Source organism: Lupinus angustifolius, chromosome LG01 (assembly GCF_001865875.1).
Source record: "Lupinus angustifolius cultivar Tanjil chromosome LG01, LupAngTanjil_v1.0, whole genome shotgun sequence".
Classification (NCBI taxonomy): Eukaryota; Viridiplantae; Streptophyta; class Magnoliopsida; order Fabales; family Fabaceae; genus Lupinus; species Lupinus angustifolius.
Window position 1 is genome coordinate 2596577 of NC_032009.1, and position 13541 is coordinate 2610117.

A 13541-nucleotide genomic window follows, 5' to 3' on the forward strand; every position below is an offset into this window, starting at 1 on the left:
AAAACATTTTTTACTTTTGAATAACTTAAATATTTTTTAAATAGAGAATTGATGAATGAAGAGTCGACATTGGCCCTTAACCATCCTCTTACTTCAATAAATAGCAGAAACAATACAAGTGACCGCGACAGGTTCTCTACTCGAAGTAGGAAACAAGATACGACATGAATCATAACCTCACTATTAAATTTTATATTAATAGTTGAAGTCTTTAATTTTAGCTATGTGACATGATTACCTTTATTTCTTTGTAAACGAATTAATAATGATAGAGTCGGGATTATAAGGAATTTCTACTGTTGAAGTTTATTATATATATGATAGATTTATAAAAATGAAATCACTAAAATAAAGTGGTTAGAGCATAAAGTGGCAAAGCTATATAGTTTTGTATAAGGATTATACCATAACCTCCATTGTTAACCACTTCTTATGTGTCTTGAATTCTCAGTCCATCCATCTTTGTTATGATCATTTGTAGATTAGCACCAACCAACAAGACTACAATGAGTGCGATAAATGGAAGCCAAAAAAATGAGAGTACCACCCATGATTTTGAAAAGCCTCCTTGGTCCGTGACAAGGTTTCTTGATGAGTTGCATTATCCATACATGAAAGAATGTCATTCAAGATGATATGTGATGCATGGTTCCAAACCCATTCATCCATGGCAATGCATGTCAAAGATACAATTCATAAGACACATCCCCATGTGTGCATCTTAATCTTATTCTGTGTCTGAATTCCACAAGTCTATAAAGGTGGTGGATGAGACTCCCATACATGTGCACACAAACTTCTTATATGTTTTGTAGCATAGATATTTGTATTGGGTTGCCTCCTCTTTCTTTAAACAGTACAAGAATGGTTCCATTCGGTTTCAACCATGATCATGGCAAAAGGTACAGTGTTTGTGATCGTTTTCCACAATTCTTGTGACATTTTGGTGGACCATACTGCCCTCTATAATTGCATGAGTCTGTGCAACCAACACTTGAAGAGACACATGCAGGCCATTATCTTCCAATGCTTCGTCTCTTCACTTAACTCATCATTAGATCATCATGTCTCCAATGGAACCCAAAGTAACTAAGAATGCATCTCAAACTCCTACACCAACTTCTCATAAAGTGAGTCCCCATCTGGCTCATTTTCAAAGAAGGTGTATATATCATCTTCACATCTTTCAAATTTCTTTATGTATTCGGAAGCCTGTCTACACAGATGAGGACACCTTCTCCTATCTTTGAATCCTCATTTGCCTAACTACATAATGAAAGAAACCCTCAATCTTAGGAACGTGGCCAAAGCATGACAATCTTACATATGGAATGATCTTTCAATCTCTGGTCAGTTTGAGGAGTAAATAAATGGCTAAAATAATTATCAACCCAATAGATGAATGAGGCTACAATGATATATATAAAGCTTGAGAAGGTTCCATCATATTATAGTCTTGTCATGAGCCACTCTTATTATCATCCAGATCTTTCAATGTGAATGGTGGTGGCTTTGAACCTTTACTCACCTCGGCAAAATGGAAGGTTTTTTGTGAAAAAGAAACAGAAGTAGATGGGACAGAGAAAGTCTAAGAGTTAGATAATTTGTGCAAAAAAAAAAAATGAGAGTTGGAAGGTGTGGAATAACCAGAATCTTCTGTCCCGAAATTTTCCCGTTCCCAGGATCAATCAAATTTTGATAAGTAATATAAAAATGTTATATTTTATTTATATGACAATATTTAATATGGTCGAGAACAAAGAAAGACAATTAATATCTATTACTTGTACCCACCATGCATTGCCTTTTGCTTCTCCCACAGATCATTCATGCCTTCAGATTTAAAATTACTTTCTTCAAAGTAAATAAATAATTGCTTTAAAAGTGAAATGGTATCCCACAAAGGAAAGATATACAACTGTAAAAAGTATATTCACTTTTTTTAAGATGTATTAAGGTTATGTTTACCTTAACTTTTATCTAGGCTTAAAAGTTGCTTATAAATAAGAGTTTTAAAAGCAAAAATTAAAATTATTTGAATTTATAATCTGTTAATATAAAATCCATACTTTTAACTTAAAATATGTTCGGTAGTGGTGCGAGTGATAGGAAAGGTAATGCCAATGGTAGTAGAGGTTGTTGCATTTGGAGCATGGTGGTGGTTGACAGTGGCAGTGGTCCTTGGAATATATCTTATTGCTATATCATGTTCATCAATTATTGATTCATATTAGACAATTCAATAATTGTTATCTGTTTAATGCATTACTTGATATTGAAATCTTATTAGTGGGCATTAAGTATTCATAGTATTATAGTTAGCAGCAATGAGACTAATATGTCATGTATTGATTGTTATATTTACCAACCATAAATTTGAGATGTTAAGTCTTGTACTAGATTTACTCATCATGAAAACTTTACTTTGACCACTATATGAATATTTTAAGTTATCTTCATAGTAAAAATAATGTATGTGATTTCAGATCTAAAATTACAGTGATTTTAACATCTAACATGTTGATCATCCATGTGTGAAACTATCTTTCACCCTCTGTATATGTTTTCAATAAAGATATGATATCAAATATACATGACATGGTTAGAACTTAGAAATATGTCATTCAACTAGTTTATTGAGCTTTAGATTGAGTTTTGATTAAGGATGGCAATATAGGTTTGATGTGACGGACCAACCTATTTGTATTGACATTTTTAGTAAGTCGAATTGGGAATTTGAGCCCTTTTAACAATAAATATTGGGTCCGGGCCAACTCATATTTTGGCGGAGCAAACTCACCCGTATTGCCACCTATATCTTTGGGTCTCCACCTTTATCTAATAAATTATGTAAAAGAGAAATACATATTTGTGGTCAATAGATAAAGTATGTACATTTGCTCAACTACACTAGCTAGTTGCTCTCAAGGGTTGAGATGCATTATCATAACTTTTGTTATGGACATGTTTAAATATTAGATGCGCCAAATATTTCTTATCATGCTTAGTAAATTATAGTATTAGAACTTCAATTCGACTTTCATAAATGTGTATCTTTTTGTTGTCAAATAAGAATATCGTACTAGAGAGATAGATTATGTTTTATCTCACGCAAGTGTTTGCATTAAAGTTCCATTTCTAACAAGGCATGTGAACTCATCAAGCTGGAGATGATTGTCTGTGGTACCTCTTCATGACAACCATGATCAAATTATTTGTTCTAATGATTTTCATTTTGTTATGAAATCAAGAATCAATAATGCAGTTATCATTTAAATTTCATCAACAACAATGCACCTATGAAAATTTCATCAATCCATGATAAAAAATATAATTATCATTTATGTATTCTAATGATAATGTAGATGATGAAGAAGAAGATTTGAAAGAGTTGATGGTAGTAGTAATAGAAAAGTGGAGGTATCTCCTTCCAACCTAACATCTAATGTTTAAAACTTAGGAATTAGAAGCTTTATATGAGCTAGGAGTCTAAAAGTTTAAAATTATGCTGACTTGTTGTTTAGAACTTACAAGTTGTAAACTAAGACAATATTTATTTTGAGATCGTGGACTTTGGTTTGTGATTTTTTATTTTAAAAAGCATTTATGAGTCGTAATGATTATTTATTTTTGAAATTGTAATTGTGTTGATTATAAATGTGTGTTTTGAAAAAGAAAAAACGGGTCAGCCTGTCGGCCTCCAAGCCTTGTCATATATGAGTTGGACTGTCATTTTGAGTCCTTTTAGTAATAAGGGTCGAGACGGGTCATTCTATATTTTGGCAGGTCAAAAATGAGTCAGATAACCCGCATTGCTACCCTAGTTTTATACACATTGTGATGTTAAACTTAAAGTTATATTGTGTTTATAAGTATGAATTTAACTGACCAATTTGACAAGAAATTTATGAAAATAATTAAAGAAAAACAATTAACCAAAATAAAAATTTACATTATATATATATTCAAGTAAAATTTAAATTTAAAATGCCTTTCATGATTGAATTTAAAATTTAATTAACCCAAGTTTTTTAAAAAGGTATTGTAACATATGATTAAAAAAACATGCTTATTGGATTGGAGCCTAGCCCAGTTAACAACTCATGTAGTTGTTGTAGAGAAACAAAAGACCTGGCGAGGAAAAGATCCATTATCTAATTGAATTTGATTAAGCCATCGAGGTTAGTGCAGTTTTTCACTCTTCGATTTTCTACTTAGCTACACAGAAGAAGTTAAGTGAACTCTCATTGAATATTGAAAGTGATGAAAGGGATTTTCATTTCAGAAGCAAATGGGTTGAGACTAGGCATAACCTTAACAGTAACATTTGCTGTTATTTCCATATCCACTGCTATCTCTGGTTTCATTTCTGTCTCTTTTCCCACTTTTCTTTTCTGGGTCTTATTAAAGTTACTAACTTTACTTTGAATCTGATACAGCATACGTATTCAAGAGAAAATCCAATGCTCTCAACTCTAAGATTCGTGAACTTGAAGCATCTCTTAAGTCTTCAATAGATAAATGTGTTTCTGAAAGGCAAGGTCGAATTCGGGCTCAACAGGTTTTTACACCCTTTACCTATTTTGTCATAACTAGGATTATGTATTGTTACAACTTTGCTTGTTTATTAACCTGAAAGGAGTTTAGGTGTGTTAAGATTTTGTTTTTGTTAATTATGTTGGTGATTTATTTACTTGAGTATTTTGTAGGCTTTGAGAAAAGAACTAACACAACCAAAGTCTGAAAATTTGAAGCTCACTTATTATCCTATGTCACCCATTGGTACCATCCACTCATGCTTCTCTACCAGGTGAAATGTTTATTCATTTCAATTTCAATAATTAAAGGCCTGCAAGAGCTATAAATTCAAGCTGTTTTTTTGTATTTTATGATAATTACAATTTCGGTGCTCTTAACGGGAATTCGTAATAGTATCATAGGCACATATTTAAGTACACATTATGTGTGTTTCTTTTGGGGGGGAATCCTTGTTGGGTGCCCTATTCATGGTTCACGAACCATTGCTTCATGTTAGTGCAGGAATGGGACACCAAGGCAACCGTTACTTGTTCCACTTGCCAGAGCAAGTTTGGTTTTCAATACAACTCGTGTTCCACCTGCATCTCTTGAGGGTCTAGCCGAATACTCTCATTGTTGGATTCTATACGTATTTCATTTAAATACAGATCTTGAGAAGCTATGGAAGAATCCATCTCAATCAGGGTTCAAGGCAAAGGTATGTGGCTCTAAATGTTAATATCTCATCTATGTGGCATCTTCTTGCCTCAATTTTTATTTGCTAGAGATATTTTCATACGGATCAGTGGATGGACAGGTAAGAGTCCCAAGATTGAAAGGTGGAAAAATGGGAGTTTTTGCCACACGATCCCCACATCGCCCTTGCCCAATTGGACTCACAGTTGCTAAGGTAAGGACACATATCGGCCCTGTGGGACATTTCTAGCATTGTCTCACCAATGACAATATTTTGTACTATTCTCTTGAAATAACACCCACCACACAGACCTTAATGTCTTAGAAAATATCACTTTATCCTTTTATTCTTCACAGATTGCTAAATTTTGGGATTTCAGACCCTTGTTGCAAAAGATAGATTTCATCATTGCATTATGTCATGAGAAAAGTGACTGAATATTTCTTAATTGAGTATTTTCAGTTTCTGCATTTGTGATGGTTATATGCATGAAATGAACTAATTCAGTATCCCATCCTATGGTTTAGCCTGTTTTATAGACATCACCCTAAAACCTTTTGCTGTTCCTTTTTAATGGAAAATGCACATGACAAGCATATCCAAGATAAACATATGTTGTTTTGCAGCACTTCAGTGCTTAACAATGACATAAATTTGTGCCAATGACTGTTTTTCACATGTCATTTCCCATATGAATGGATGCCAGAAAGTATCAGATGGTTATATAATAAAAGAACACATCACTGTAAGGTAGAGTGATAATATAAAGTTCAAGCTACAAGGTGGCACATTGAAACCGGCCTTAAACCATAAGTAGGAAGCTGAATTTCACCCTTATTATTATGTTATTAGGAAAATCTTGGTTACCTGAATATTTACTTTTGCACCCATAGTAAAGGGTACAAGTATGTTTTCGCAGTCAGTTTTGGTATAAATTGACCAGTGTTATGTATTATAACTGATCTGAGTGTCATTAATGAAATATATTTTTTGTGTTCTCTTCCCTTTTCCATTCAATCACCACTAGTTTGTCTTCTAATGAACGTGAAAACAATGATGGACCTAGTTTCACAACTTTTGTCTGATCTAACCATCAACGCAGGTAGAGGCTGTACATGAAAATATGATGTTGCTCTCTGGGGTAGACCTAGTTGATGGAACTGTAAGTTTCCGCTCTCCATTGCTTATCTCTATTTATGCTAGCTTTACCATAATTATGTGCCACTTAGGCTAATGTCTATTTGCTTTAACTATGGATTTGAGGCTTTAACGAGGAATTATGCCTATTTTCTTAATCTCATTAACAGCCAGTACTTGATGTAAAGCCTTATGTACCCTATTGTGACAGCATCAAAGAAGCTGCAGTGCCAAATTGGTTGATGGTAATGCTCCATCACCCTTTCGCTATATTTGATGCTGCTTATATTTCCTTAGTTTTTTAACCTATTATAGATTTTGTCAACTTGATTCGAAAATGACTATAACTAACTTGATGCAATTGTTACCTAGATATTATTTTTAATCATCTTATGTGGGAAGAAAGAGATATAATCAACCATCATTATTAGCTCCTAGTTACTGAAACTTCACTATTCTTGTATTATGGTCCATATTAGAGTCAGCAATGAAATATATGTGTAGTATTATATTATTTTCCACATCTCTTTGTAGAAGTTTAATAACTTTTTATCTCATTCTATAAATAATTGTGTTTCTTCAGGTGGATAACTTGCTCACAGTGGCTTCTGTTAGCTTTTCGGGGGAGTTCACCTCAGCATTGGAAAATTGCTGGACAATCGCAGTGAGTAGTTAATGACCTGAAGTACTGATACATATTGCCCCCAACCTAAATAGTAAATGCAGAAAAAAATGTTTTCTAAACTTGACAAATTTGTAACATTTGTGAAGCAATCTCTTGTTTAATTTGGATGGCATGTGACCATAAGGATTGCATTGAGAGGAAATGATAATATGACACAATAGTGGCTCGGTTGAAAAGAATTAGAATATCAGTGACTGAAATGAACATTGCCTGAAAATATGAACATTGCCTGATAATATGATACAATTCTGAATCTTTTTCTCCCTCTTGTACAAATCATATGGCTCATGATTCTCCCTTGCTGCTCCAGGAAAAGAAATCACTCTATGCATCACCTGGCGAGTTCCAGAGCTTGATAAAGCAGGTTCTTTCATGGGATATTCGATCCTTGAGTCAACGAAATCGGCCTCATGATGCTCTCTCGAAGAAAGAAAACGATGAACCATTGGCGAATACTTCTGACGTAGATGAGCACCAAGATGAAACAGCTTTTGTACATGAAAGCGAGCAAAATTCTCCGAATTCTATGGAAGTAATTTATCACTTGATTTTGGATGGACTCAATATCTCCTATAAAATTGATCAGGATGGCAATGTCATTGTAGAAAATGTGTCAAATTCTGCTGTCTTGGACAATAGCTCTAATTCATGCAATTACTTGACATGGAAAGATAAGCTGCAATAATTTCAATTATATTACCTGATTATTTTTTAAGCTTGATTGATTTTAATTTTCCTTTTCCATTAAAATGCTTTTGCTCCTTTGCTTGATATGTGCACAGTAAGGTGTTGAACTCAATTTAATTGCCTCCAAGCACAGATTGTATATAGGGACAAAACCTATAGACATGTATACACATCTGTTGTCCCATAAATTGTGTCATTGCATGTACCATCAGATATAATTGATCAGAAAAATAATTAATTATTAATTTTTTAACTTCAAAACATTTTTCAACCAATTATAGACTGAAGGTACATATAGTAACATAAGATGTGAGACAACAGATTTACTCCACAGATATAATGCCATTTACCAACACCACCTATCCTAGTAGTAGTAGCAATGTTAGACCAACTAGAATAACAAGCCTCATTCTACTTCTCATATTACAAACATAAGTAATCTTCAACCTCCATCCATACAAATAACAAGTGTTATATTAAATAGAATTCTATATTTCTTCTTATAATAAATTAAATTATCCTTATCTCATTTACTATTTATCTTTTAAAAGTTGTTCTAAGTTTATTGTCAAGATACATTTGTGTAAAAATAAAAAGTACTCTACAACCCATTTTCACCCCTACTTTTCATCATTGAGCTTTCATTGTCCAACCAAATTAACCTTCATGAGGCACAATCATGATGATCCCCAACAACGGGTCACTGTTATTGAGCTTTCTTTGTCTTTTAATTTGTTATTATACCTCTGGTTTTACTAACCCAGGTAGCAGTTGAAGTATGATAGAGATTTATTGCAAAACGAAGTATATAAAATTTTGAAGCATTAAATTCGTCTTTTAATTTGAATTTAACAAACAAGTGATTAGTTGATGTGATGAAAATATTAAATTTTTACGTTGTGGCACATTTCCATATGTATTATTTTTACATACATATCAATGACTATCAACGAATAAATGAGTGGTCATGTGTTAACATTGTAAATAAAAGTTTACATTATTAGTGCAAAACTCAGTTTCTCCTTTTCCAATTGGCAACTCTTTTATTTAAATTTTTTATAAGTTGATGTATGAATCTTTATGTTCTTATGGCAAAATGGGCTTACCAACCTTATTGTGGCTCTCACCAAATTTTGATCTTTTATTCAAACCATTAAAATGGCGTGTTTAGACATTGAGAAGTTTTTATGATGCTAACTTGAAGAAGTGGATTAAGAAGGATGTCGTGGAGAATATGGATTTTTTTATACTGAGCATTTCATTGTATGTTTTGTAGGAATCTTATACAAAGTTTTATGGTAAGAGTGGAGTCTTGAATGTTGATGTTCTTGAGAGTATTATGAGAGTTATAAACTAAGTTTTTAAATTTCGAGACTCTTGTTAAGACCTTGTCATTGTTCGTGAGACTGATTTTCATTTGTTTATCCACCTTTTAATGGATTGGTAAGGTAGTACATTTGTGAAGTCTAAAATTGAGTAGATGCAAAATTTGAATAGTGATGATGAGTAGTAAAATGAGAGATATTTAGTGCATAGTCTCCAATATTCTAAAATGTTAGCCTTGTAGAAACAACCAATGTATATTTACCATTACTATAAAGATTTATAACAGTTAGTATATTAATCATTATTTATTTGTATTACTTTTTGAAAGAGTCAGTGATAATAAAATATGAATGTTTATATATTTCTCTTTCTTATATTTATGTGATATTTATTATATTTTCTAAAATGTTTCACTCTATTCATTATTCCTTTCTCCTTCATGTTACCCTCCAAGAGTCTTGATTAAACTTGTAAATCCTTAATTTAAACCTAACAATTTCCCAATAATTTATAAATTAGACCCTATCCCTAATGGTAACCATTATGGATGATGTTGCAACAAGGGTTGATGACTTGCATTTAGTTTTACAACTTGTGTTATTTTATTTATTTGGAAAGAAAGGTGAGAGAACAAGGGGAAATAAAGAAGGAAATAATGTTTTTCCAATGTGTAGATCACAATTTACTCCCTTCTTGAATATATATCTCACTTTGTTTTCTTGACTTCATTCCAAATCTTTTGATATTTTGGAAATTGAATATATTTTCAACTATATTTGACCTATCTCTCTCTATTTTCAATGTAGTTTTCACAGATTTATTGCTTCACAAATCAATATAAATTAAGTAGGATATTTTGGTCAAATTATATTACGTCTGTTCTTAATTATCTCTCATTAAAATTTAGTTTATTGTTTTTTCCTAATATATTATTCCTCTCTTTGTGCTCATTAATTTCTCCTCACTACTTACATGAAACAATAAAGTATTGGATAATAATAAACATGGAAAACATCAATTATGTACAATTCATATTTTAAACGAGACAAATAAGTATAACAATATTATTCATAAAAGACACATAAATAGGAACAAAGGTATTACTATTTTTACATTATCTAAAAAATTTTTATAGGATAATATAGGATATTGACAAAAAAAAGTATAGAATGAACTAAATATAATATAATTTAATATAGGAAATTGAAAAATATATTGTAATTTGTTAAATTTTATAAACAAATCAATTACTAATGTGGACTTAGATTGAAATGTGGCATAAGACACACAATAAAAAAACTTAACTTACATAACAATATTCAGGTGAAAACTAACATTACCATAAAAATAAAATTTCTAAACAAATATAAAGGAAAAAAACATTTATTAAAAAATAAATGACCAAAAATAAATCTTATAAATAAGATAAAGTAAAAAGAAGGTAATTAAAACTATTTCAATGTACCAAACTATTTTTAAAATACAATATTGCTTATTTGCTTTTCCATTATAGCCTCGTATATTGAATCAAATTACCAGAGGCATATTCTGGTTGCAGATTAGTGACATTTAATGAAACTATTGATTAATACCCATATTACGGATAGGCTGTGTGGCCATATTTGCCCAGTTCATATTTATTGGTCTCTATTGTGGTTGTGGAGAAGAGAAAGGTAGCTATTACCTCTTCATTTCTTAATATTTTAATCATGGCAAGAGATACCTACTCTGATATGAAGTTTTTTCATCATAGTCATCAATTATAGGGAAATCCAATTATTTGAATTAATGAGTAGATCTAAATCATTATATATCCATAAAGTTGATAGCTAAAATGTAAAAATAAGTCTAAAAAACTTAATCTTTGAGTAAGTAGATTCTCACCCTTAACCAGAAGTAGTGAAATATATAGTTATTTGTTATTATTAGTTTTCTTAGATATTACATATAAAAAATTGACAGGTTGTTGGTTGTTCCTGATTGGAAGAGATTCACTAAGGTAAAAATCTTATATTGGATATAAAAATAGATTTATTAACTAATACTAACATTTATTTAGTACATTTTCGTATTGTTATTTGTTGATACAGTAGCTTGCAGCAATTCTAGCAAACAGACTATCAACCACGTCATCTATAGGATAAAACAGCATAGATCTCTGTTATCGAATTCTTGTGCCATTTCTTAGTGTCACGGAAAGAAAGAGGGAGAAGTTTGCCAGAAATGCATCGGCAGAAAAATATGAGGGGAAAGAAAAATGAAAGCGCATTCAACTTGGGCAAGAAAATATGAAGGGAGAAAACTTCTATTTATAACTTGGGATTTTTTCCAAGTTTCTCCAATGTGGGACTTGAAAGTTGTTTTTTTTTTTCAAATATCTTCAATGTGGGACTTGAGAGTTGTTTTTCCAAAATTCTCTATGTGAGACTTGAGTGTTTTTTATATTTCACACCCCAAAAGTTCTCACTCATAATTTTCAACAAATCATGTTCCAACGTTATCCTATAATTATTTTCTTAGTAGTTATACTGACATCATATACGAATAGCAATTGTTACTATTTTTATAGTCGAAAAGAATAGCAATACTTACTCAATTAAGAATCATTTAGCACGGAGTATCATTTTAGAAGAAAGTTGGGAATTGTACCTGATGCTATTCATAAGTGCAGCAAATAAACTTATATGGATGAAAGTTGGGAATTGTAGCATGATGATGCTATTTTTAAATACAGTTATACAGCTAATAAACTAATTTGGATGTGCGTTCTGGTTTAAATGATTTTAAATACAACAATTGTTGAAAAGCATTACATGTTAAGAATTGTTTGCTTCAATCTCTTTATGTGAATTGGAATTTCTCATTTTTTTTTGTCTTCTATGATTATTTTTTTCTACATTTGCTTTTAGTTTTTCAACCCATCCTTATAATTTCTCTTTCGCTTTTACTCATATGCGTTGCTTTCAATTTTGAAATTTACAAAAATGTACGAAATCAAAAAATACTTGTATTGACTAATACTCGTTACCAAACCATATATTTCTTCTGTAAATATACCAAACTGAAAGGACTCTCTATATTCCCCTCCAAAACCGCTAGAGCATTAACCTTCGATATCACATTAGCATTCTCTGCCTTCTATTTTGCTAATGAAGGAAAATAGATTAGTTTGTAAATTGAGTTTTAGTAAGAACCAAGAGAAAATGAATACTTTACAACAATCTCAACAGTTTATTTAATGACTTTTAATCATTTCATTTATCTTTCTCTCAATTCAAAAGTAACTTGACAAACAAATTATTAGAACAATCCTCAATCATCTCACCCTATCCTGCTCTATTTTTTTCCTACTATTTATTTATTAATTGATGAAAGTAAGGTGATCCATCTACTTTCAAAGCAAACTTGTGAATAGGAATGGCAACGGGGTGGGTCGGGATCGAGTTTGCATATACTCAAACCCGAACCCGAAATTTAAAACCCGAACCCAAACTCAACGGGGTTGAAAATAAAAATACCATCCCTGAACCCGTCGGGTTTTGGGTAACCCGAACTCAAAAATGATAAAGTGTTAAGAAAAATATGATATTGTTTTCGTGTAATTTTACTCTAACATTTCTATTTTCTCTTGTATTATTTCATTTCTTTTATGTTTCCAATAGTATATAAAGTAAAATTAGAGATTAAAAACAAATGACAAATGATAGAAATTTCAATTTTAAATTGAATTACCTTACTTCGGGGCGGGTTCGGGTTAGGGTCTTTGCTATACCAAACCCGAACCCGAAATTTAAACCAGGGTAAAACCGAACCCAATCCCATCGAGTTTTCCCCGTTGAATTCGGGTTCGGTTCGGGCGGTACCCACGGGTTCGGTTTTTATTGTCATCCCTACTTGTGAATCTCAATAGATAAATATTGTACGTAAAAAAATTAATGAAGTGAGATAACTTCAATCGTCACTATGATCTTCGAAAGTAATTAATCATGAAAATACCATGATAAAGACAATGACTATGTGTTATTTCGATTTTTTTTAGAATTCCTAGTTTAACAGAGTTCTCAAAACCCAATATCCTTTATTTGAGATCTTCACTCACCTTATATTCATATTGGTTCACAGTTCTGACTATCGATCCAATCTAATTTTCAATGAAAAAATATATATAAATAGAAACAGACATGCGTATAGCTATGGAAACCTCCGTTTAGGCAAGTTGGTATAAAATTTATGAAGATCATGTACAATAAGCAGGGCAATAAATTTGGATACTTCATACTTGACAGATCTGGTTTTGGCACAAAAAACTTCATTGATTGAGTTTGGGGAAAACCTTTACATTCTTTCCAAGTGTGGGTGATTGCATCTTTGGGATTATAATTATCCCCACTGTCTCCAAACTTTGTTAAAATAGTGATTTAATTCTTACACGAATAATTAAAAAAAGAATATTAATATCCGTTTTTATATTATTATATGAATTTAAAACAT

At 31.6% G+C, this 13541-nt stretch overlaps 1 protein-coding gene across 1 annotated transcript; it reads left to right on the plus strand.

Annotated features, from left to right (window-relative positions):
• Positions 4168-7762, plus strand: LOC109346882. Its single transcript, XM_019586652.1, has 9 exons — positions 4168-4360; positions 4440-4561; positions 4710-4810; positions 5041-5236; positions 5336-5428; positions 6318-6377; positions 6523-6597; positions 6936-7016; positions 7348-7762. The coding sequence occupies exons 1-9, from the start codon at positions 4264-4266 to the stop codon at positions 7720-7722; spliced, it is 1200 nt and encodes a 399-aa protein (XP_019442197.1). The 5' UTR covers positions 4168-4263; the 3' UTR covers positions 7723-7762.